The 26,108-nt window shown below is 35.3% G+C and overlaps 1 protein-coding gene across 36 annotated transcripts in view; it reads right to left on the bottom strand.

Annotated features, from left to right (window-relative positions):
- Positions 1–5,846: 5,846 nt before the first annotated feature.
- Patronin (calmodulin-regulated spectrin-associated protein patronin) overlaps positions 5,847–26,108 on the bottom strand; it is a 78,373-nt gene continuing 58,111 nt past the window's right edge. For 23 of the 36 annotated variants that reach the window (XM_073954988.1, XM_073954981.1, XM_073954974.1 and 20 more), the window contains 3 exons: positions 17,114–17,302; positions 7,811–8,093; positions 5,847–7,744 (listed from right to left, as the gene is read on the bottom strand). In XM_073954988.1, the coding sequence (XP_073811089.1) occupies positions 7,600–7,744; positions 7,811–8,093; positions 17,114–17,302 (617 nt within the window). In that variant the 3' untranslated portion in view covers positions 5,847–7,599. Of the gene's footprint in view, positions 7,745–7,810; positions 8,097–17,113; positions 17,303–26,108 lie in introns of all 36 variants that reach the window. The other 13 variants (XM_073954993.1, XM_073954991.1, XM_073954996.1 and 10 more) reach the window with 2 other exon arrangements.

The following is a 26,108-nucleotide window of genomic DNA, read 5'->3' on the forward strand; positions in this document are numbered from 1 at the left end:
GCATCGAACATTTTGCTGGGTAGGGAAAGATGTACTCCAACGGCAAATATACTGTACACTTGTAGTGATTCAACTGCATCCGCGAATGCAAACTTTTTGCTGGGAGCAAGAATGCTACCCATTTTGCTTCATCATCGTAAAGGTTTTTTATGTTAACTTCCCATCACTATTTCAGCTTTCGACATGGACATCAACTGGTTTCCACTCCATTAAAAATTTCCGTATGGTGAACTACCGCAAAAATGTTCGCAACTTAAGTTTTTATTTCTTTATTTTATAACAAATTCTTCAAAATGTATGCACTCTCTCTTATTTTTAGAATAAATTATTTCGCCAGCGGCAGGTAGGGATCAACCACCTGTTTTTTTTTTTTTTTTTTTTTTTTTTTTGTAGGGTTCTCTAATAAAGCAACTGCTTATAAATTCTATCCAACGGAGTGAGTTTTTCATAACTCCGTGTGGACTGCACCGAAGGATGTTGTAAAATTTTTGCTGGGTAGAAGCTAGAATGCACTCCATTTTGCTTCCATAGCACACAACTAGGATGCACTCCGTTTTCGATCCAAATCACAGCTTTTGATGCCGTCGTTTGGATTGAATTTAAATGCACTCTTCGGATTGTGTTTTTAATCAATCTAAAGATGTAGTAAAAAAAATTGTGGTTGCCTGATGACTGACAAAAATGAATGGCCACACTGGCAAGCAACCGATTATTTGAGCAAAACTGATCGTGTGTACCCCACTTTGGACCATTTCTGAAAGAAATGGTGTCTGACTTCCGAAACGTCAGTTGCTTTGTAGTCGTGCATGAAACTAGGGGTTCTTATTGGCCGATTACGTATTGCGACACGAGTCGTTTCGTATTATCAATCGTCTCTGCGACAAAATTTAAAATTTGTACTACTTAAAGCGATAGAAAATAATCGCCAATAACAAGTTATTTAGTAACAAGATTTAGTAAATTTTACCATTTTAAGTACTAAAACACCAAAAACGTATATAATATTAAACAAAGTCACTTAAAATAATTGAAAATGTTACTTACGTTTCAATTTCTCGTTTTTATTCCTTTGTAAAAATGCACGGCGACAGCTAATTTATTGTCGCCGGAAAATTAACGTTATGGCGACAAAATTTGACGGCGTCAGGCGAATGTTGCCATACGTAATGTAAAAATTGCAACGCTTCTATAGACCCTTTCTAAAAGAAAGGGTGCTTCTATAGACCATTTCTAAAAGAAAGGGTGCTTCTATAGACCTTTTCTAAAAGAAAGGGTGCTTCTATAGACCCTTTCTAAAAGAAAGGGTGCTTCTATAGACCCTTTCTAAAAGAAAGGGTGCTTCTATAGACCCTTTCTAAAAGAAAGGGTGCTTCTATAGACCCTTTCTAAAAGAAAGGGTGCTTCTATAGACCCTTTATAAAAGATAGGGTGCTTCTATAGACCCTTTCTAAAAGAAAGGGTGCTTCTATAGACCCTTTCTAAAAGAAAGGGTGCTTCTATAGACCCTTTCTAAAAGAAAGGGTGCTTCTATAGACCCTTTCTAAAAGAAAGGGTGCTTCTATAGACCCTTTCTAAAAGAAAGGGTGCTTCTATAGACCCTTTCTAAAAGAAAGGGTGCTTCTATAGACCCTTTCTAAAAGAAAGGGTGCTTCTATAGACCCTTTCTAAAAGAAAGGGTGCTTCTATAGACCCTTTCTAAAAGAAAGGGTGCTTCTATAGACCCTTTCTAAAAGAAAGGGTGCTTCTATAGACCCTTTCTAAAAGAAAGGGTGCTTCTATCTTCTTCTTTATTTGCACATCCGATGTTCGGATATATGCGATTATACAATATTTTTACAATTTTAAGTGATAAAGTGAATATTTTAGCACATTTCATATTAATTGAAGATCTCTATTTCTCGCAGCATTTAGAAGGCTTCTTTCGTCTTGGAGTCCGGTCCAGGTTTGGATATTTTTCAGCCAGGAGAGTTCTTTTCTGCCCCTGGTTCGTCTTCCTTCAATCACTCCTTTGATAATGTTTTGCAGTATTTTGTATTTGTTATTTCTCATGATGTGTCCCAGATATGACACTTTTCGGTTTTTGATAGTTCTTATTAGCTCCCTATTCGCATTCATTTTCCTAAGAACTTCGTTATTATTCATTCGGTCTGTCCACCGTATTTTTAGAACTTTTCGGTATATCCATATCTCAAAGGATTCGAGTCTTTTCATGTCGCTTGTTTTTAGCGTCCAAGTTTCTGCGCCATATAAAAGAACAGACCATACGTAACATTTTATAAATCTGTGTTTTGTTTGGATACCAATGTCGTGACTCGTTAGTACTTTGTAGTATTTATAGAAGGCGTCTCTAGCCATCTCTATACGGCACTTTATTTCATTGGATATATTCCATTTGTCGTTTATATTGATTCCCAGATATTTAAAGGTATTGACTTTTTCAATTTCGGAGTTATTAATCTTTAAATTGAAGTTGCTAGGTAAGTTATTTCGACTTATTACCATGTATTTAGTCTTCCTAGTGTTGATTTTAAGTCCATACGTTTCACTTACATGTGTAAGTTTGTCGATTAATTTCTGAAGTCCAGATATGCTACCAGCTAATAGTGTTGTATCGTCTGCATATCGTATGTTATTAATAAGTGTTCCGTATATGCTTATGCCAATTCTCTCCGATTCGATGGCTTCCATAAATATCATCTGGGAATATATATTAAATAGTAGCGGAGAGAGTATGCAACCTTGTCGGACGCCCTTTGAAATTGAAAATTCCTCAGTCAATTCACCATCAATGTCAACATATGCCGTTTGATTCCAGTATAGGTTTTTTATACATCGTATTTCTTTATCATCTATTCCAATCGTTGTGAGGATGTGCATTAGCTTATCATGAAGGACGGTATCAAAGGCTTTTTCATAGTCAATGAAACACATATATACATCTTTATGTACATCTCGGCACTTCTGTATTAATATTTGAATGCTTAGTAGAGCTTCCCTAGTTCCCATTCCTTCCTTAAAACCGAACTGAGTGGCTCCCATTGACAGTTCACACTTAGAGTATATAAGTCTATGTATTACGCGCAGGAATATTTTTAATGCATGACTCATAATGCTTATAAGCCTAAATTCTTCGCATCTTTTGGCGTTGTTCTTTTTTGGTATAGTAATGAACCTTGATTTAAGCCAGTCTAACGGGTATTTTCCGGTATCATATACATACGTGATTAAAGAGTTTTACGAGTAGGTTTATATTATCTCCATCTATCAATTTCAGTACCTCTGAGGGAATTTCGTCAGGGCCTGATGCTTTATTCTCCTTAAGAGCGTTGAGTGCGTATTCTACCTCGTTCTTAGTTATCTGTGTCCCAGTCAGATTGATTTGTATTTCTTCATATGGGGTTCTTCCTTCATCATTAAATAATCTCATTACATAATTTTTCCATACCCTTTTCTTGTCTGATATCTCAAAAATGGCTTTATTATTTTCGTCAAGTAATATTGTTGTAGAAGTCTGCTTATAGACGCCAGCTGCTTCCTTTAGTTTTTTGTGAAGGTTAAAATGATCATGCAGGTTCTGTAGTGATTCAATTTCTTGGCATTTTTTATTAAGTAGATCGGTTTTTGCAGCCCTTGTAGCAGTTCGTATTTCCTTATTTATTTCCCAGTACATTTCGTAGTTGATATTTTTGTATCGGCTTCGCTGTTCCCGCAGTTCCTTTATTTCGTTCGTGATCCATTCTTCTTTTGAGGTTCTATCCGTATTTCCTAGACATTCCTTTGTGGTGGTGGTGATGTTTGTTTTGAGCTTATCCCATAAATTTTCCAGATCATCACTGTTTATTACCTCAAGTTTGTGATTAATTTGCGCTTTAATATCCCTTTTCACGTTTGGGTCTTTCATTTTTTGCAGATCAATTCTAGATTTCTTAATTTTTCGCCTTATAACTGCTAATTTAGTACGGAGATTAAGAACTAAAAGATTGTGGTCCGAGGGAACATCCGCTCCAGGACACGTTGTGCATTTTGTGACACATGAACAATAGCGTCTATTTATAAGTATGTAATCAATCTGGTTTCTTTCAATATTTTCGCGATTGTCTTGCGGTGATCTCCAAGTATACAATCTTCTAGGATGCAGGTGAAATAGGGTATTTGTTATTTTAAGATGTTGTTCTTGGCAGAATTGCACCAGTCTGTCACCTCTTTCGTTTCGAACTCCGAGTCCATGTTTTCCAGTAATTCCTATTACTTCGTCCTTCCCAACTTTTGCATTGAAGTCTCCCTGTATGATGGTTAGTTCATGAGGTTTGGTCATTTTTATTAATTCATCAATTTCAGCGTAAAATTCTTCAATTTCGTCCGAACTGGAGTCATGTGTAGGTGCGTAAACCTGTATTATATTTATATTAAGAGGTTTAGCATTGATTTTTATCATCATTGTTCTGTCTGACTTCGGGACATATCCCATTACACATTCGCCTATATGATTTTTAGTTATAATCGCCACCCCTTTTCTATGATGTCCTTCTCTATTTCCAGAATGGAACACTCTTGTGTTTTCTGATTTAAAATGCTTCTATAGACCCTTTCTAAAAGAAAGGGTGCTTCTATAGACCCTTTCTAAAAGAAAGGGTGCTTCTATAGACCCTTTCTAAAAGAAAGGGTGCTTCTATAGACCCTTTCTAAAAGAAAGGGTGCTTCTATAGACCCTTTCTAAAAGAAAGGGTGCTTCTATAGACCCTTTCTAAAAGAAAGGGTGCTTCTATAGACCCTTTCTAAAAGAAAGGGTGCTTCTATAGACCCTTTCTAAAAGAAAGGGTGCTTCTATAGACCCTTTCTAAAAGAAAGGGTGCTTCTATAGACCCTTTCTAAAAGAAAGGGTGCTTCTATAGACCCTTTCTAAAAGAAAGGGTGCTTCTATAGACCCTTTCTAAAAGAAAGGGTGCTTCTATAGACCCTTTCTAAAAGAAAGGGTGCTTCTATAGACCCTTTCTAAAAGAAAGGGTGCTTCTATAGACCCTTTCTAAAAGAAAGGGTGCTTCTATAGACCCTTTCTAAAAGAAAGGGTGCTTCTATAGACCCTTTCTAAAAGAAAGGGTGCTTCTATAGACCCTTTCTAAAAGAAAGGGTGCTTCTATAGACCCTTTCTAAAAGAAAGGGTGCTTCTATAGACCCTTTCTAAAAGAAAGGGTGCTTCTATAGACCCTTTCTAAAAGAAAGGGTGCTTCTATAGACCCTTTCTAAAAGAAAGGGTGCTTCTATAGACCCTTTCTAAAAGAAAGGGTGCTTCTATAGACCTTTTCTAAAAGAAAGGGTGCTTCTATAGACCCTTTCTAAAAGAAAGGGTGCTTCTATAGACCCTTTCTAAAAGAAAGGGTGCTTCTATAGACCCTTTCTAAGAGAAACGGCGATTCTATAGACCCTTTCTAAGAGAAACGGCGATTCTACAAACCCTTTCTAAGAGAAACGGCGATTCTATAGACCCTTTCTAAGAGAAACGGCGATTCTATAGACCCTTTCTAAGAGAAACGGCGATTCTATAGGCCCTTTTTAAGAGAAACGGCGATTCTATAGACCCTCTCTAAGAGAAACGGCGATTCTATAGACCCTTTCTAAGAGAAAATGTGCTTCTATGTACCTTTTCTGAAAGAAAGGGTGCTTCTGTAGACCCTCTCTAAAAGAAAGGGTGCTTCTGTAGACCCTCTCTTAAAGAAAGGGTGCTTCTGTAGACCCTCTCTAAAAGAAATGCTGCTTCCATAGACCCTTTCTTTAAGTAGGGTGCTCTTTTAACTTCAAAACCTAACCAAAAGTTAGATTATTAATTTCAAGAAAACACTAGGTGGGCCATTTTTTTTAAACAAGACTTGTTTTAATATGGTTTTATTTGAAATACAAAATATTTTTCGTTTTTGTTGTTGTTTTAATAATAATAAAGTACATATGTGTGGAATTCCTCATTATTTGTTGTGTTTTTTTGTTGATGTTAAATATTTCTTCTTTCTTTCAGTAGAGTGTGGGTGTGTTGGTTGAATGGTTATGTTGGTATTGTGTGTGTGTGTGATTTGCATAAATAAATTCAGAATATATAAAAAAATGAATTAAAAAAATATAGTTACATATATAAACTGACTCGACTCGGCACAAAAACCATTGTGAATGTGGATGTTGTGTTATATAACTCTGTGTATTGGTAACTGATTTCGATATATTTTTCGTCTTCTTCTTCTTTTTCTTCTTGTTTAGATAAATTAGTTTGTTTTTTGTTGTTTTTATTTTAGTTTTGTATACTAAGTTGGTATTGTTAGGCTTATGTTAATGGATCATGACAATGATGACTATTTATATAAGATAGCTACGTTTTTTGTTTTGGAAGTTTTAGGTTAGGTTGCATACCACTAACCTAACTTCCCTAACTATTGGAAGTTAGTATTGTACGGAGAGTTTTAGTTCTATGGGGAGAATAGGGGGAGATTGATTTTAATTATGAAAAAATATAAAACGTAAAGAAAACAAACAAAAGTGGAAAGTGGTAAGACGTAATGATGAAATGATTCAGACTAAAAAAAGTTATATATTATTATTAAAACTATTTAATTAATTTATAATTATATACGTTTTTGTTATGTGGTTTTTTGTTTTCTTCTTGTTGTTGTTATTTTTCGCGGTTTTGTTTCTTTTTTCAAGGGATTTAACGAATTAATAATATAAGTAATACATATTTATATATATCTTTTAATTTATTTTTATATGCATTTTCAGCATAAAATATTAGAGTATAATAATAATTATATAATAGAATTATAAGAAGGGGTAGTGGGGTAGGTAGGGGGTTTTGACTTTTCATTTGTTTGTTGGTTTCATTCTTTCTTTCTTTTTGCTGTTTGTTGCATTGGTATTTTGTTTTGTTAATATTCAATAAAGTGTGTTCTTCTTTTCGTTTTTTTTACAGGTTTTACTTCAATATTCTTTTGTTGTATATGTATATATTATTAGTTTTTTTAATATATATAGTTAATATTTAGATTTTCTTCTTTATCATCAGTTCTTAAGTTTAAATTTGATGATAGTTGCACGGAGTTTGGGAGTCTGGCTGGATGACACAGAGGAGAGAGTGGGGTTGTGTGTGAGAGGGAGAACAACTAAAGGGTTAATAATTATTAAATAATATTAACATAATGACAAGGGCCAGGGTTAAACAATTTCCTTAAAATTACAAATTTTTAGGTTATGGTAAGCCGACTTTTCAAAAATCTCATACACAAAGTGGACAAGAGATTTTGTTACGAAGAGCCCCCAAGAGCCTTAAAATGTTTAACGCCTAACCCCAGCCTCATGAAATTACAACTTGTTTTGCAAAAGGGCGGGTTGAAGGATGGGCTTTTTTGGTAGTTAAGACTGTGTTCTAGTAGTTGTTATCCATTGTTATGGGTTAAATACACATTCAATGCTTGACACACTTATTAGCAAAGCATAGAATATTATAAAGTTTTTAGATGTTGTTGTTGTGTTGTGTTTTTCCTTCTTATTTCCTTGTTTAGCAGCAGTTGATGAAAGACGAAACGTTCCTCTTAAAACGCTGGGAGTTGAGTACTTTTTTCCTTAAATGACCAAAGCCATGTCTTTTTTACTGGGTAAATTCACTTTTTTGCCCTGCCACAGGGAATTGTGTATGGTAAAAGCATCAATGGTGACGGTTAAATGTTTTGTATGAACTTGGGAGAAACATTTGCCACCAGAGTTATACCTAAAAGAAGAAACAAAATAAATCAATAGCTTGTCTATCTTTTCAAACTTCTCCTCTCCAACTTACTTAAAGAATTTATCAAACATAACTTCATCCACCTGACTAGGTCCTGTACCATACAGTTTAACCACCTGTTCCGTTTCGGGTGTATAACTATATAATGCACGAAACTGGCAGCCGGCATCTCGAAACAATACTAGGAAATGTTTGGCTTCTGAACGGGCAATTTTTTCTAAAACTTTTTGTTTGGCATCACGATTAACAGCTCCAGGAAATACACAATATTCGACAGCATTTAAAATGATACCACGATTCGATTTGGCAGCTGGTTGTTTATACAACTTCGGTCCTGCTTAGGGGGCGGGCATAACAATGGGATAACAAGTTCAAGAGGCAAAGGAGAAAAATTAGTTAAAGAAATATTTAAAATGAAATAAAAGAAAATAAAAAGAAAGGCATTTGAAGGAAATAATAAGTGTTTGTATTTAGGCAAGATGCTTGCTTCTTCAAAAGCTTGCTAAGTAAAACCCGCTACAGGAAATACAGATTATTTAAAGGTAATTTTTAGAATTTCAAGGTCAAATTTGCATAAATAATTGCTGTATTTGTATTTGTAGGCATATGTCTAAGGCTATTTATAAAAAAGTGTGTACCTAACCTCAATTTTCTATGAAATAAAATGTATGGAATTTTACATTTTAAAACCAAAGTTGAAGATAAATTTGCATAAATAATTGCTTTTTTGCATTTGTAGGCACGTGTTAGAAGCTAATTATAAAATATGTGTACTTAACATAATAAAGTAACTTGAAGAAAATATGGCCCCTAAAAAGGCACCACTTAAAAATAGAAAATATGTTAAACTTTAAATTATAGATTCAATTTATGTTCTAAAAACCTATATTAAATTCTTTTACGTAAAATATTAGGAGTTCCTCTCCTTATACTTTCCCCCCAATGAAATTCAAAACTAACTCAAGAGCTTTCCTTGATTGCAACACGGTTCTGTATAATATACGCACGTAATATCGTCGATTACTGTAGACTATGTGAAGATGTAGTCGTGGTCGAACAACTAACAGCTAAGGCATAGTGTTTTCTTGGGAAATCTTATGCTTCCCAATACCTTGGGCAATTACATAAAAAAACCCTTAGGATCTGTATCGTTTACCCTTTGTTATGAAAAAGTCTCCCTTATGTGGAGTGCTTGTGGATAAAGTAAATTTGCAGAGTTTTCCCTGGCTAGACTCACTGAGAAAGTACAATAGTGCTAAAATTTTGAATATAACCTCAAAATTTAGTTGAAAAGTGTATATAAAGATAAACCCAGCGCCTTGAAAGGTTCAAATGTCAAGATAGTAGGAAATTATATGAAGTCCTTCACTTCTTAAAAACGGTATGATAATATTAAAAGTGCTGCAAATATTTACACATATTTACATGTATTGAAATATAGAGAAACCAGTGAAAAAGTTTCGGTCAGCTTTGCCGAAAGAGATGAAAACAATAACAGGAAAGATGGACCTGTAGTGGAATTCTGTAATTAATTTTTTAAGTTATCGACAAAAATCAGTAAAATTAAAACGAACAAGTAAAAAAGTATCAGTCGGCTTTGCCGACAGAGATATACCACCCTCAGCCTGTGCAAATTGAAACCCTTTCTTAACAAAAAACTTATGTATTTAGGGGGTTTCAAAATTTTGGTCGTATGAACCGACAAAAATGTTGATTAGGATTAAAGTTCAAAAATGTTGAGGAAAAGGTACTTAAAGGAATGGACCGACATAGACCATGGGGTGCTATAGGAGGTTTTTACACCCTTCGGGCTGTTTTCTCAAGAAGTATGGACTTGCCCCTGAAACAACTTTTACCATCGTAATTGAAGCAGCGAATGTAAGTTGCTTCATCATCAAAAATCAAAGTGATTCAATAGCAGGTCTTAAAGTGAACTTATCCAAAATTTTGTGTGGGATGTACGGGATGGAGTGGACAAATATAGTCCATATTCGAACCTGATCTATATCTATTTTCCGAATATTTTCGAACTTTTGTGGGGTAGGTACCTGAAGGAGTGGACTGATATGGCTTATGTACGAACTTAAACTAAGTTAGGAAACAATATTACGAAGGCCAAATTTTGGCCGGAATCGGCATATCCGTTCGAGAATTATCTTGATCTTTCACCCATAAACATGGTGTCATAGGGTTTGTTTTTCAACTTTCAGGCTATTTTTTCAGGAAGTGTGGACTTGCCCCTGAGGAAACTTGTACCTTCGTATAGGGGACAGTGAATACAAGATGTTACAACAAAAACCAAGGCGATTCGAGAACAGGTCCTAAACTTAAACTTTTCCGAAATTTTGTGTGGGAGGTACTCGAAGGAGTTTACCGATTGAGTCTATATTGGAACCTCATCTAAGTCTGGTAGAAATTTCATAATGTGCAAAGTATGGACCAAATCGGTTACTCCCTTCAAGAGTTATCGTACGCACAAATTTTACGAACATTTTCGAACCTTTGTGGGGGAGGTACCGGAAGGAATGGACCGATATAATCCCTCTTTGAACTTGAACTAAGTTTGTACAAAATATTACGAAAGCCAAATTTTGGACCGAATCGGCAGATCCGTTCGAGAGTTATCTTGCGCTCCAACCACTACACACGGTGTCATAGGGTTTTTTTTTTTGTAACTTTCAGGCTATTTTCGCAGGATGTATGGACTTGCCCCTAATGAAACTTACAGTGTCGTATAGAGGACAGCGAATACAACTTGCGCAAACAAAAATCAGAGCGATTCGAGACCAGGTCCTACACTGAACTTTTCCGAAATTTTGTGTGGGAGGTACCCGAAGGAGTGAACCGATTGAGTCCATTTTGGAACCTCATCTTAGTTTGGTAGAAATTACACGATGTGCAAAGTATGGACCAAATCGGTTACTCCCTACAAGAGTTATCGTGCGCACAAGTTTTGCGACAATTTTTGAACATTTGTGGGGGAGGTACCTGAAGGAGTGGACCTATATGGCCCATCTTCGAACTTAAATCGAATCTGGACAAAATATTTCGATACCCAAAATTTGAACCGAATCGATTAATCCGTTCGAGAGTTATCGTGCGCACCAGCCAGACAGACAGACGGACATTGCTAGATCTACTCAAAATTGTCTGAAACGGATATCGTACAAACATACTTGGGGTCTAAAACCATTATTTCGATGAGGCGCATTTTTGGTCGTATCAAAGTGTAAATACCCTCTTTAGCCTAAAGTATCAATAAAAGTTGACAACACTGTTGATATCGGTATGACCAAGGCATATTTATATATTGTATATGCATGAATTACAACAACTAACAAATTTACAAAAACAACATTGTTGTTATTGAAAATTTAAGAAAATACTGAATAATGGGGTCGTTCTAAAAAATCTCAGGGAAAACATAAATACATTTTGAAATCCATTAAAATAGAATAAATTTAAATCAAAACGTAAATATAAAGTATTCAGAAAAGCCGTAGGTCATTGTTATTATAAGTATTTTATGGTAGCAAATTTCGATGTTTCAAATTTCATGAGTAGACCCTATTACATTTTGAAAACAAACTTTACAAAAAAGTAAAAGTACAGCTGATTGTCACTTTTACTTTATAAAAATGTGCCTTGGGTAGGACCATGGTACAATAAAACAGGTAGCATTATCATGCCAGCTGATGGTAACATAATGTGTCAATTGCATTGAATTTGATGTCAAATTTTGACATCTTATGTTGCCAACAATTGCCGATGCGACTACCTGTGTATTTGTACCATGGGTAGGACTTTATATTGGTTGTTAACTTAGTCCATATTTATATTAGGCAATTTTCCTTGCGGCAAATGTCAATTTGAAGGAGAGAGAGGTGGGGCATATGGTAACCCTTTGCCTATCAGCACCCTCTCTCACCGACAAACTTACAATTGCCGCAAGGAAAATTGCCAAACATAAATATGGACTTACCGAAAAGATTTCGTTAATTACACTGTACAACATTTTTGAGCTAATCGTGTGCAAACAACTTCTGCCGAACATTTTATGAAAGAAGAGGTCCTGTAGACAAAAACCCTACTTGAGTTTTGTTTTCTTAGATCGGGTTCAGATTTTATGTCTTCATCTAAACATGGTTAAATATTGACTTTTAATAGCAAAGCGGGGCAGTATCTCCAAAACCAATGCGAATCTTGTTTTAACCTCTGCAGCAAACTTGTAGATAAGAGCAAGAAGAAAATATTTGGAGGAAAAATGAATGCGAAAAACTACATTTATTGCCTCAAATTTTATAATATATCTAAAAATTCAATAACTTTTATATATTTCGCAAGGTATCTCCAAAACTGTTTAATTTTTCTTTATGTTATCTTTGGAAGAATTATTCGCTGGCATGTAATACCCCACTCTTCAGACCATTTCGTTGTTGTAAAATTCCTCCATTGCTTTGTTTCTAGCATATTTGTCGAAATAAGCATTTTAGAGTTACAGAATGTTCTGAAAAATTACTGGGCACATTATATGGAAAATTTGCGAAAGGTTACTTGGTTCAACTACCAACAGTTTAGCTGCTACTGACCAGAATTCCAGAAGTTATGTATATTTTCTATTTTTTAATGATTTCGATGCGGTAGATGCAGTTTTTCCTACTTCGTCTGTTTGACATATAAGTTGCACAACTTAAGGGCTTCAATATTGCTGATCATTGGAAAAGGGCTCGTTTTAGCCCGGTTAAGATGAGGTCATAAATTCCAAACCCGATCTAAGAACACGAAACCCGTCTAGGGCTTTCGTAGTCTCAGTATGTATAATTATTCCACAAACATCCCAGATGGGACAAGGGAGACTTCTGTCACATCAATGAGTGCACCCCGATCCATATATGAATAGCTCAATGATATGGGACCTACTGTTGATCGCCGAGTCCGAACGGCGTGCCTTAAGACACCACTTGTAGAGAAGTTTTACATGGCTGAAATACTCAGGAAATGTCGCCAACATTACTGAGGGGTATTTTGCCACCGTTGAAGATTGTTTGCTGTTGCTTGGCCGGGGAATCGAACCCACGGCCTTCAGCGTGCAAGGCGGGTGTGCATACCATTGCACCACGGTGGCACCCAATATGGCACTCAATATGCAGTTTCAGAAAATGCCCACTAGAAGTTGTTTGCATTTCAAGTGTTATTGAAATTATAAGCATTTTCATTTTACCGATTTATGTCAGTAACTCGAAAAATGAGTTAGAGAGTCGCACTATTAATCCCAGAATTTAAAAATATATTCCATTTTCGCAGTTGATAAAAACAAGTTTTGGAAAAAGAGTCTTGAAGGTTCCAGCCTGACGTTTGTGGGATCGACATTATAAACCGCTAGCTTAATTATTCCACTGACAGACCTCCTAATTACTAAAAACTTTACTGGGTGAGATGTTTGAAGGAATTATCACAGGAGTTATTGTCTCTCCCCAGCAAAAAATTATATGTTGAATAATGGTTCCAGCTGGGGTTTTTATTGCTTTTGTGAAATTATCTCAGGATGAATGGTTATGTGGAAATTTCAACTAATGAAAACTTAAGTAGAATTAATGTCACAAAATTGCTAAAAATGTGATATAATGCCTTTGCAGCTTTAGTTTTTTTTTTTATTAATTCGTATTTTTTTAATATAAATAAATTTTGAGGTTATGTTGAAATTTCAACAAATACACCATTGATTGGTTTTAATGACACACATTTGCTGAAAATGTGCAACAAACTTCTTTCTACATTTTTATATTGATATCATTTTTTTATAAAAAAATGCCATGTGTGCAATAAAAAATTGAGGTTATGTTGAATATTTAACATATGCACACTTAAATGGAATGAAATGTCAAAAAAATTTTAAAACTGCGAAGAAGCTTTCTGCCGTTTTAGTTCTTTAAATCAAAATGAAATACATTTAGAGGTTATGTTGAAATTTCAACGATTACACATTTGATTGGGGTATTAATGGCAAAAATGGGCAACAAATTTCTACATTTTTAGATTTTTGATATAATTTTTTTTTAGTTTTCTGCCTTTTTAGTTTTTTCAAATCAATTCGTATTTTCTTAGAAAAATGAAATAAATTTAGAGTTTATGTTGAAATTTCAACGATTACACATTTGATTGGGGTATTAATGGCAAAAATGCACAATAAATTTCTACATTTTTAGATTTTTAAATATCAAGATAAAGGGCCTCCTGAAGGGTCTTCCATTATCTCCGAAGATTTTCCAAGTTAATGGGTTTCACACTGACAGAAGACCTCTTAAAGAGTCTTTTTGGATCGAAGACAGCTATAGAAAAGCCTTATAAAGAGATATTGTATAGATACGCCTGCTGTAGATAAAGTCCTAATGAAAAGAGTTCCATGGTCCTGCCTGCCATAAAAGTCCCCCTAAAGTTGTTTTCTTCAGACAGGAGTCGAACTTATAGGATATACTACAAATAAAAGGACTTAGGATCAATACAATGCACTCTTTCGAGAGATTTTATTTATACGGAACAATTCCTTATGCTATGTATACATAAACAAGTAAGAACGGCGTTAAGTTCAGCCGGGCCGAACTTGTTATACCCTCCACCACGATTTGTATTATAAAATGGAACAATTTACCTTCGTGTATGAAAAAGACAAAATTTCAAATTTCAGCAATTTCCGTAAAAAATGTGGCTAATTTTCACAATAACCACATTCGGGAGGTACCGCTCTATGGAGGCTATATTTAAACATGGACCTGTACCGACAAATTTCTGGGGGAAGTTTTACACCAACAATGAAGTCTAAGGACCAAATTTCAGCCATTTTGGTGGATTATTGTGGTTACAACCTTTAAAATACCGAAAATCGGGTGCATAAATCGGTACCACCGGATTTTCGGTATTTTAAAGGTTGTGGCCACAATAATCCACCAAAATGGCTGAAATTTGATGGGGGCTATATGAAGGCGTGGACCTTAACCGACAAATTTCTGGGGGGAAAGTTCTATACCCCCAACGAAGACTAAGTACTAATTTTCAGCCATTTTGGCGGATTATTGTGGCCACAACCTTCAAAATACCGAAAATCGGGAGATAACGTTCTATGGGGGCTATGTGAAGGCGTGGACCTATACCAACAAATTTCATCCATTTTGGTGGGATAATGAAGCTAAAACCTCAAAAATACCGAAAATCGGGAGGTACCGTTCTATGGGGCTATATCAAAACGTGGACCGATATATCCCATTTTCAATACCAACCATCCTGGAAGTAATAAAAACTTCTGTACCAAATTTTGACGCTCTATCTTAAAAATTACGAGCTGTATCTTGATTTCAACAGACAGACGGACGGACGGACGGACATGGTTAGATCGACTTAGAATTTTATGCTGATCAATAATATATATACTTTGTAGGGTCTCCGACGAATATTTCGATGTGTTACAAACGGAATGACAAATTTAATTATACCCTTCATATGGTGGAGGGTATAAAAACAAAGGATTCAGGTATTGAAATAAGACATTCTGAATGGATCTTCTAGAAACCTTCTTAAAAAATCTTGTTGAAACTAGAAGAGCTATAGTTGTACCAAACGAGTTTTCCATAGCTAAAGACTTCCCCCAAAACTGCCTTATGCACATAAACCCTTATAAAAGGGTATTTTATTATGAAAAACCTTTTCTAAATGGGTATTTTTATAGGTAGATTAAAAGAGCTCATAAAAGGAATTTTAAAAGCAGAAGGACACCCAAGGACTCTCAAATTAGCAGAAAAAATGGACTAAACATATCAAATATCTCTTTAAGAGCTCTCCTATAGATATAATACCCCCTGATGAAGTCTTCCATTAAGAGAAAGCCACCTAAAGGAATCTTTTGCATCCGCAAGAGCTTCTATTTAGGTATTTTAAACCGTTACTATATGGACAGCAAGGACTAACTGCAGTAAAATGTCAAAACTATCCCACTCCTGACCTTTTTAATTTTGTGCTGGAGGTGTCAGCAGAAATAGGTCCTTAATATTCGGCTAACATATTCAACAGTGGCTACGGGAATAAAATCCTGTTTCCTTGATGTTCCTTTTTGACCGTTTAGACAGGACTATCTGATATACGAAATTCAACACGATCAGTGAAGTGTCTCTAGACCGGATTTAAGTGCATAATGTAGATTTTTTTCTTGGTTTGGTATAAAATATACAACATCAAGATTCTAATCATGTCTTTTAGATGGTAACTTTATGAAAGTTTGGTTTTTAAAATTCAAAAATTTCTGCAATCAAACATGATCTCCTTTTCATTTACATTAGGAATAGAATGTGAGAAATTCGCCCATAATGGACTTCTCTCCGAAGATATATAAGGTTGGTAAGAAGTATGCCAAGGTCCATCTGTTGTAAAAAATGTTAAATGATTCCAGCGGAGTCCCTAAAGTTTGTGCTTAATTAAAAATATGCAATATGACTTCTTCTTCCTGTAACGTCTTACTTAGCAAGCTTTATCATAAAACTTAAAAAATACAATATTTTTTGTTATGGTTAAGGTGTGGTTGCAAATTAAATCCAAAGAAAGTATTTCAAACTCATAAACATTATTACATCATCATCAAATAACAAGCAATAACAAACAAACAATTCAAAACAAAATTAAAAAAAAGAAAAATAAAAAACTAAAAATATTAATTCATTAAATAATAACAGTAATCATCATATAAAAACAACATAACATGACATAAAGATTAGGTTATGTTAAGCTTAACCTAACCTCTTAACATAACAACATGACATGGTCACAAAACAACATCACTAAAACTTAAGCAAGGCATTTTGTTGTTCTTCTTCTTCTTGATAACACAATTAGGGCCATTATACAATAGACTAGTGGTAGTAATATTAGGTTATGTTGTTAATAAATTAGTATTTGGGCAGTAGAAAAAACAAAAGATTTTATAGTGTATAAACCCAACTAAAACTAGCCAGCTATGGATATTACAAATAACCTATAATTAAGAGTTGAGGTAGCCTTCTTTTTTTGAGGCAAATAGGGGCTTAGAGTGTTTCCTTACTAAGTCTGTTTTGATTTTTTTCTGTTCGGCTTTGGACCAACAATTTAAAATCAAAAAAATAAATCTTGGGATGATTATAAAAAATTAAAAATAAATACCTTAAAATAAACATGTGATATAATTTAAATAATTTAAAAAATAATAAACCACAACATAATCTTAATAATAATAAATGTTTTTTATGAAATATGAGTGATTTTTCTAAACCTTTTAAATATTTGTTTAAATGATTAAAAAAATGAGTTTTTTAAGGTTAATTTTGGCATACGAACCCGAATAGTCCATCATTAAATTGCCCGTCGATGACATATCGCTAGATCCATCATCCATCAAGCCACGTCGTTTTGTCATAAAGCCCGGCAAAGAACCAGGACCTGATGGCGAAGGCATATGTCTATGTAGTGTGGAAATACCGGGCGATTGGGCTCGACGTGGTGGCGTGGCTCTTCCTATGCCAGAATCTATTATTTCGTTCCGGCCAAATCAAACATCACAAATGGTATGGAGGGAGCGAGGTAGGGGAGGATTACAACATTGCATTACACAACCACGAACATACAAAATGGACAACGACGAAGACGACAACGACACAGTAACACATCAGCCAACCAACAATCAAAATTTAACAACAACAAACAAATTATGTTTTGTCAATGATGATGGATGGATGGATGGGTGGGTGGGTGTCGGCGCATTTGTCATCATAAAAGTAATGCAAGGATTTTTTTTTGGCATTTAATCAGTACGACGATGATCATGGCATGAGAGGGTATGGTGGCAACGTGGATTTTGTGGTTGGTGGATGCAGTTGAATGTTGTTTTTTGTTGTATAAAGGTGTTGAGGTTATAAAAAAGTTTTTTTGTTTTGTTTTCGTTATAAAAAGAAGTTTTCAAATCGGTATGCATTTTGTTTTGATTCGTTTGATTGATTCGAAAAAAAGAAAGTAAAGTAAAAAATATGGAAATTAGTTGAGTTTTATAGTTTAAAGGTTTATGGTGATGATAATGATGATTTAGTTTATGGATAGATGTACATTTTTATTATATATGGAGTTTAAAACAAAAAAGAAACCTAAAAGTCGAAAATGTAAACAAATTATGAAAATGGACTAAAATGGAAAACAAAACGAGGAAAAACTAGAAAACCAACAAATGATAATTGTCACTGTTTAAGGCGAAACGTGAGGTGAAGTGAGAGGGTAGAGTGGGATGAGAAATAATTGTAAGTAAAAAGTTAGTGGTGAAAAAAAGTCGAGAGGTATATATCTGAAGAGATGTTAGATTAAAAAGTTCGTGGCATCAAGTAAGTTTTTTGTATAAACAAGTAAAAAAGAATAACTATTTGACCTAAATGAGCTATGAACAGATCCGAAACCGGCGATGCAAAAAAAAAAAATCCTTCTCTAAATTAAAAAAAGAAAATAATAAGTTTTTTGGCTACCCATAAGTCCATATTTACATTAGGCAGTTTTCCTTGCTGCAATTGTTTTTCCTTGCGGCAATTGTCAGTTCGATGAAGAGAGAGGTGAGGTATATGGGAACCCTTTGCCTCTCAGCACCTTCTCTCATCTACAAACTGACAATTACTGCAAGGAAAATTGCCTAATATAAATATGGACTAAGTTTCTGGATTTTTCAGTTCTTTAGAAATAAATTACAGTCGAACTTCTCTATATTTATTTATTTCAGTCTTCCTGCAGGCCTATTCTGTAACTTTTAACGACTATCGACATTGTTTAAATTTCTTTTGTTTTTGTAACAACTACAAAACAAACAAATGAAATTGTTGTAAAATAAACGATGAGTGAAGTTGTTAAAAAGTTACAGAATAGGCATCCATGTGATCAGTCTTTCGACTTTAAGGCAGTAAACTACACAATAAATCAGAACCACAATGAATAAAGTGTGATGAAAATTGTAAGGAGTTTTCAATACTTTCGCAACTTTTATCTATGGTCCCGACAATTATGTTTTTATCAAGACCTCAAGAACCACAAACCGTAAAAATCTGTAAAACAAGTTTGAAACTGTGATTTAAACATAATTTCGTAGGAATTTGTGGAAAGTGTTAGAATACAAATTCTGGATGTTTCGGTCCATTATATAGCTAAGTTTAAAAGTCCCCAAAAATATATTTATAATTGCGGTAAGTACCGCAAGAACTAAATGCGGTAAAAATCTGAAAATAAATTAACCCAGATCTGCCCTTAAACTGTTAATAACCGCAAAAAGTTGAAACATACGAGCGGGAGGTGTCAACAGTAGGGGCCCTTAATATTCAACTATTAAATCCAACAGTTTCTACGCGACGAAAAAAACTTACTTCCTTAATTTTTCGTACAAAATAACTTTTTGTTGGTGTCTGTAGAGTTTTTGGGAAATTATAAAATTTCTCTAGAAGAATGCATGAACAAATATAATTAGGACCAAAGGGACTAGTAGATATACGATATTCTGAAATTCAGAATGATCTGTGAAGTGGACCTAAACTGGATTTCTGTGCAAAAATGTTAAATTTTTGTGCGAACGAAGTCCAGAAAACTATTAGAACGCTTAATGTACAAGTGTAGTTTAGGGGCACCTCTCGGATCGGTCCGAAATTTTTACCATAGGTAGCCCTTGGGATTCCCTGATTCCAACGATATATAATTTTCCGGGGGGAAGTCCATACTTCCCGAGATATGGGTCTTGACATTTCGGAAATTTCGTACTTTCACACCTTTAGGTTGTTTAGGGGCACCTCTCGGATCGGGCTGAAATTTTTACAGTAGATAGCCCTTGGCATCCTGAATACAACGATATATAATTTTCCGGTGGGAAGTCCATACTTCCCGAGATATATGTCCGAAATGTCAAGACCCATATCTCGGGAAGTATGGACTTCCCCCCGGATGTGCCACTAAACGACATTTAAGCCCGCTTAATAGTGTATTGTGTAGGTGTTCCAAAGGTTTGTCTATAGGTAAATCCTATCTTAAGAAGACTTCCACAAGTTTGTGGCTCAAAAGCTGAATTATGTAGACATACCTCAATAAGACCTATGATATAGTAAGACTCATGTGTCTTCCACATTCTGTGCTCTCAAACGAGGTAATCTAGAAAATTACTAAGCTATATTTAAAGGTAAAAGAGAAGAGTTCTTAATAAGATATTTTTAGATATAAAACCTCTCCTATAACAGAAAGCCCTCAAAAGGGATCTTTTATAGCGTTACAATAGGGACCTTAAGGACTAAGTACAGTAAACATATCAAAACCACGCCATATATGCTCTTCAACTGCAAATAACTGCAAACATTTTGAACTTTTGTACGCTAAGTGTCAGCATGGACCCTTAATAAAATCATAATTCCTTCATTTTTCTTAAAAAAAAAAAAAAAACATTTTTGTTTGGGGTCTGTGGGATTTTTTTGGAAAATTTTGGGTCCAGTATCTGGAGAAATATAGAGAAAAACCTTAGCCTGTGTAAACTGAGACCTTTATCTGTGGACAGATCCCCACAATTTCCATATTTAAGGGATTTTCAGAATTTTGTAGCACTTTTTGGATGTACCAAACTGTGGTATTTATCCTAACAATAGTGAACGGAATAAATGAGTACGCTCTGCTTACATACATAGAAGGTGCCTCATTGAATGAGGCGATATATTCCATTTGGGAATGATTCCTTTCGATAGTGGTGCCATCATGCACTTTAGTTGGTGAGCGTGGATTTTTTAGAGCTTTTAGACTAGCATGTCAAGAAGCATGGACTTGTTCACTATAAACATATCGCTGCAAACAGAACCACAAGAATTAGTTGCGCTAAAACAGCCCTTAAACTGTACTTAAGCAATAATAATAGTGAAGTTATGTGAGAGGTACCCGAAAACTTCATATACGTTTGGAAGAATCTTGGTGCCGAAAAATTGTTTACCGATTTGAGACGAGTTCCTAAAGTGCACTTGTGCAAATATTTTTGAAATTTTGTGGGGGATGTACCCGAAGGGGTGGAGAAACTTGCTGGCACAAAAGATAAACTTGTTCAGAAGCCGACCATTGTAGTCATATAGGCAGTCGTCTTGTAATTCATTCAAGTATGGACATTTAGACTAAAAGTACCTCTCCTGTGGACGGTTCCAACATGGAGGAAGGCACTTGTACCGGCGTCTACAGCAAGAATCCATTAAGCCGGCGATAACGATCTTGGTGCGATGCGGGGGCTAGACGTCACAATGTTCCACTCAGCTTCATAAAGTGTTGATTTGGGGGTTGTGACCGACCAAAGGTTATCCACCTCTACTGTCACAAACCAATACAGTGCACTGAACACCCACTGTGTATATCTGGAATGTGTGACACATATTTGGTAGTAATCTCCTACCAAATAAAAAAATTGCTGACATCCCCTAACACCGGGGTGTTAAGCGACCATGTGCCCATCGGTGTTCTAAATGTTTGCAGTTGGGGTACCAGCTGTATTTGAACGGAGCCTCGTTGATACCTGGGCGTCTCAACGAGTAATTGTCATGCCCTCGCCGTGGTAAGGAGGCTATGCCGCGGTAGACCTCAGCTAAATATTTCATGAGCATTCGAAATTTAAACAAAAAAAAACCAAAAACCTCAAAATGAACCTTCGACTGATGTAGGTGTGGATGGCTTGGCACCCTCAGTCTTCACACTCACAAGTGCAACCTCCTCATTATCCCTGACAATTACGAATATGGACATTGACAACGGTTCCCCTAACGTTACTGACAGCAGCTCTAACTCTGCTACAAATCGGACTGGAAATATGGGCGGGGACGACGCTCCGGAACTGGACCATATTAACGAGAGTTTTGGACAGACAGAGCCTTTTACTCCTCAATTTAATTGAGGAAAGAGTCCCCTTGACACTCAAGGAGGATAGCATCCCGGATGAAATTTGGGAAAAATTATCGCTGACTGAGGAGGAGGAAGATATGGACGCGACAGTGATCCATATCTCTACCTCTAGTCTAGCTAATGATCCCCCATTAGGTGATGCTTTGGTGTCGGACAATTCCGACAAACCTCTGCTTCTATAGCAAAAAGCAGTAGAGGAGGAGAGTGGCGCGAGCGAAGAACCTGTCGAAAAGATGGACAATTTGCTAAATCCACAGACCTCCACTTCTGCAAAAGCCAAGGAAACAAAAGACAGAAAATCATACCGAAGGGCAACTAATTATTGCAATCGGTATGCCAATAAGGACCCCAATACCATCAGCGTAAGGAAATTTCAAATGATACGGTCTAACCTCAAGTTTGTGAGAAAATTTGAAAGAGAATATCCTCACGTACCAAAAAGGGAAGTGCATGTCAGTGAAATCCCTACGTCAAGAGCGGGAGTAACCCCCATCGAAACCTCCAAAGAGGTGACGATGGGAGAAGACTTCAGCTCTGATAAGGATACCCCTTCTTCCAATGCGGCAACGTAGCAGCCCTCTAAGAAAGCTGAGAAGAAGCCAAAAAGAAAGAAGAAGAAGGGGTCCAAATCCTCTGGGAGGGTATAGACTGATTCTGTAGCTGGCCCAACTTCTAAACCCCAACAAAGGGTGATAGAGGTAAGTCGGCGAGCGAACTAACGTTGCACAATGACCAATGGACATACAACGCAGTGGAAATCTCTACCCCGCAGGCAGTTCACATTTTTCTGCTATGCCCAAAACTTGTAGGGGGACGCTAGTAGGCCTATTCTGTAACTTTTCACAATTACCGATATTGTTTAAATTTCTTTTGTTTTTGTAAAAAAAAAAAATAAAAGAAACAAATGAAATTGTTGTAAAATAAACAATGAGTAGAGTTGTTAAAAAGTTACAGAATAGGCTCCAAGGTCTAGCTTAAATGAGATAGCCTTGTGCTTCATGATTCTTCACTTAAATATCCCTCCCTCTGATAAGAACTGCAACTTTTTTCAATGTTTGGGGTTTAGCCGGTTCATAGGTTACACATCCCGAAAACAGGTAGGGGACGCTAGGTCTAGCTTAAACGAGATAACCTTGTGCTCGGACTCTCTAATAAAACCGCAGCTTTGTTCATTGTTTGTTTGGGGCTTATTCGGTATCCTATGACTGGGGTATACATTTTCTTATTTGTAACCGTTTGACGTAGATCTCATATATCAACTGCTCTGAAAGTTCACAAAAAAGATTACATAAAAATATGCCACGAACTTCCAAGTTTTCAATTCGGAACTGTTTTCAAAATATGACAGGGTTTAATAAGATTAGTAATGAGAAGATCGTTGGGCAAGTGGAGTTACATATAATGCCGATGGATACATCATTAGCAATATAACCACTAACATATTCTGACACAATATTTAACAGAGATTCTGAATAAATCGTGATTTTATATGTGGTAAAGCGTGGTTCAACTTAATCAAATAAAGTTGGAATGTTATGTCCACGTGAACCAAATAATGTGGATTTCATATACAAGTTATTCGAATAAGGTGAAAAATCCGCACTAAATAATTGATGTGAAAATATTATCCACATTATCCAAATAAAATGAAAATACAAGGTGGCGCAAAAGTAATCCTCCTATCAGAAAATGCTATAAATTTTGCGATTGGCCCCTAATGTCAGTTCTGTTTTGACATTTGTGTAGTAAACACATGCGAAATACACTTTAACAATGTTACGCTACACTGCTCCAGAACGCGGAATATTGGTGACTATTTATTTGACCAATAACACTGTGCGACAACAAAAAAAATGACAAGGAAAATCGAGTAGATTATGAAAGTAGAGCTAAAAATATGAGACACGTATATCGGCGTTTTTAAAGTTTACGTCGGAAAGTAACCAAAATAGGAGGGGCATGTTCCGCCCATTTTTAAATTTTTCGAAATATTGCAGTTTAGATATCTTGGAATCCTTGCATTTCAGTTATATAGTGTCTTTGGCAACTTTACTTAGGAGGGTTTGGGAAATATTTTTGTTAAAAATTTTAACCATCATGCGGTTCATCAAAGGGGTCTTTTTTGTCATTTTTTCGAAAATCTTTCAAAATCTCATTTAAAATGTGATCGTATCAAATCCGAATATTCTACAAAATTGTTCGCCATAAAATTTTGCTATAGGTCTCAGAATACACCAAATCTGTAACTCTTGTCTAATCGCCAGGAATCTCTAAAAATGAAAAACACGTTTTAGGGTTAAAGTTGGACTTCATATGAATTTATTCAAATTTGTCCCACAAAACATAATTTTAGAGAGATGATGTCAGAGACAAAAATATTCTTCGTCAAATTTCACCATAGGTCACCAAAGAAATGAAATGTCTATTTACATTCTATAGCATGAAAATATAAGTATCAATTTTGCTGCAAAAGCATGCAAGTATTTCCCAATTTTTTGATGAAACATTTTTCCTTCTTTTTTCTAGTTGATACATGGAAGTAATATAAAACTTGGTTATAGATGAAAATGTCAAAGGATGAAAATTCTACACAAAATTTCACTATGAGTTTAAAAAAATAAACCATAAATCTATGTACTCTAAATCCCCAAAATCCTTTACTTTTTGGGAATATTGTTAAAGAAAGAAATGTTCCAAATGAAACTTCATGATGAGTCTCTGAATAAAAGAAATCTGTAACCATAACATATAACATTCTTAGCAGCACTTGTTTTTGATATATAGGTTTTAGGTCCATATTTTCCAATTTTCATACAGATTGTCGTTGTGATTCAAAAATATAAATATCTTATTGATGGTTTTTCGTTTTAAAATTTATACAGAATATGTTCTGCGTTCGATTTAAACAGCTTTAAAAACATTTGTGGTGACTATATATTTGATAAATATAAAAAAACCCAGATCGGACCTGACAAAATTGCGTATTTTTAATACTTTCAACTTAAATCCCGTAGTTAGGATAAGCCATTGGTTACTTATATTGCATACGAAAATACACTAGAGGTCTACGGCTATGGTCCAGTGAAAATATAGGTGTCATATGGGCTCTCACATGCCCAATTTGGTATGGTCCAAAAAACTACAATGATGGGACTCACTTCTACTTTAGTGGCATTTACGGAATTAACCCTAGCAATTGACATAAATTGCTGTACCATGAATTACCATAACGAACCCAGTTAGGATATAGTCATTTATGTCAATTGCTAGGGTTAATTCCGTAAATGCCATCAAAGTAGGAGTGAGTCCCATCATTGTATTTTTTCGGGCCACACCAAATTGTGCATGTGAGAGCCCATATGACACCTATATTTATGGTTTATTTTGAAACTCATAGTGAAATTTTGTGTAGAATCTTTCATCCCTTGACATTTTTCACCTATAACCAAGTTTTATATTACTTCCATGTATCAACTAGAAAAGGAAAAATTTTTCATCAAAAAATTGGGAAATACTTTCATGTTTTTTCAGCAAAATTGATACTGATATTTTCATGCTATAGAATGTAAACAGACATTTCATTTTTTTGGTGACCTATGGTGAAATTTGACGAAGAATATTTTTGTCTCTGACATCATCTCTCTAAAATTATGGTTTGTGGGACAATTTTGAATAAACTCAGATGAAGTCGACTTTAACCCTAAAACGTGTTTTTCATTTTTACAGGTTCCTGGCGATTAGACAAGAGTTACAGATTTGGTGTATTCTGAGACCTATAGCAAAATTTTATGGCGAACAATTTTGTAGAATATTCGGATTTGATACGATCACATTTTTAATGAGTTTTTGAAAGATTTTCGAAAAAAGGACAAAAAAGATGATGAACCGCATGAGGGAATTTTTAGAATTTTTAACAAAAATATTTCCCAAACCCTCCTAAGTAAAGTTGCCAAGGACACTATATATCTGAAATGCAAGGATTCGAAGATATCTAAACTCGAATATTTCGAAAAATTTAAAAATGGGCGGAACTTGCCCCGCCTGTTTTGGTTACTTTCCGACGTAAACTTTAAAAACGCCGATACACGTGTCTCATATTTTTAGCTCTACCTTCATAATCTACACGGTTTTTCCCATCACACAGTGGATCCACATGTATGGAGAAAGTGGCCAAAAATATTTCCCGTGTAAATATCAAGCTAATGCGCTGGTTACAGCTTTGTGTTGCTGCGAAGAGTGTTTTATGAAACCATGAGCGTAAAATTCTCCCCCCCCTTTCCCCTCTGGAGGGGGTATACGGTAAGGATTGCTTTATGCTGTTAATACCAAATGACATGAACAAAGGTCCCGATTATCTTATGATGCAAAAATAGGCTTGGGGAAACAAAACAATCTCCAAAAC

Source organism: Musca autumnalis, unplaced genomic scaffold (genome assembly GCF_047663935.1).
Source record: "Musca autumnalis isolate F117 unplaced genomic scaffold, ASM4766393v1 scaffold_5, whole genome shotgun sequence".
NCBI lineage: Eukaryota > Metazoa > Arthropoda > Insecta > Diptera > Muscidae > Musca > Musca autumnalis.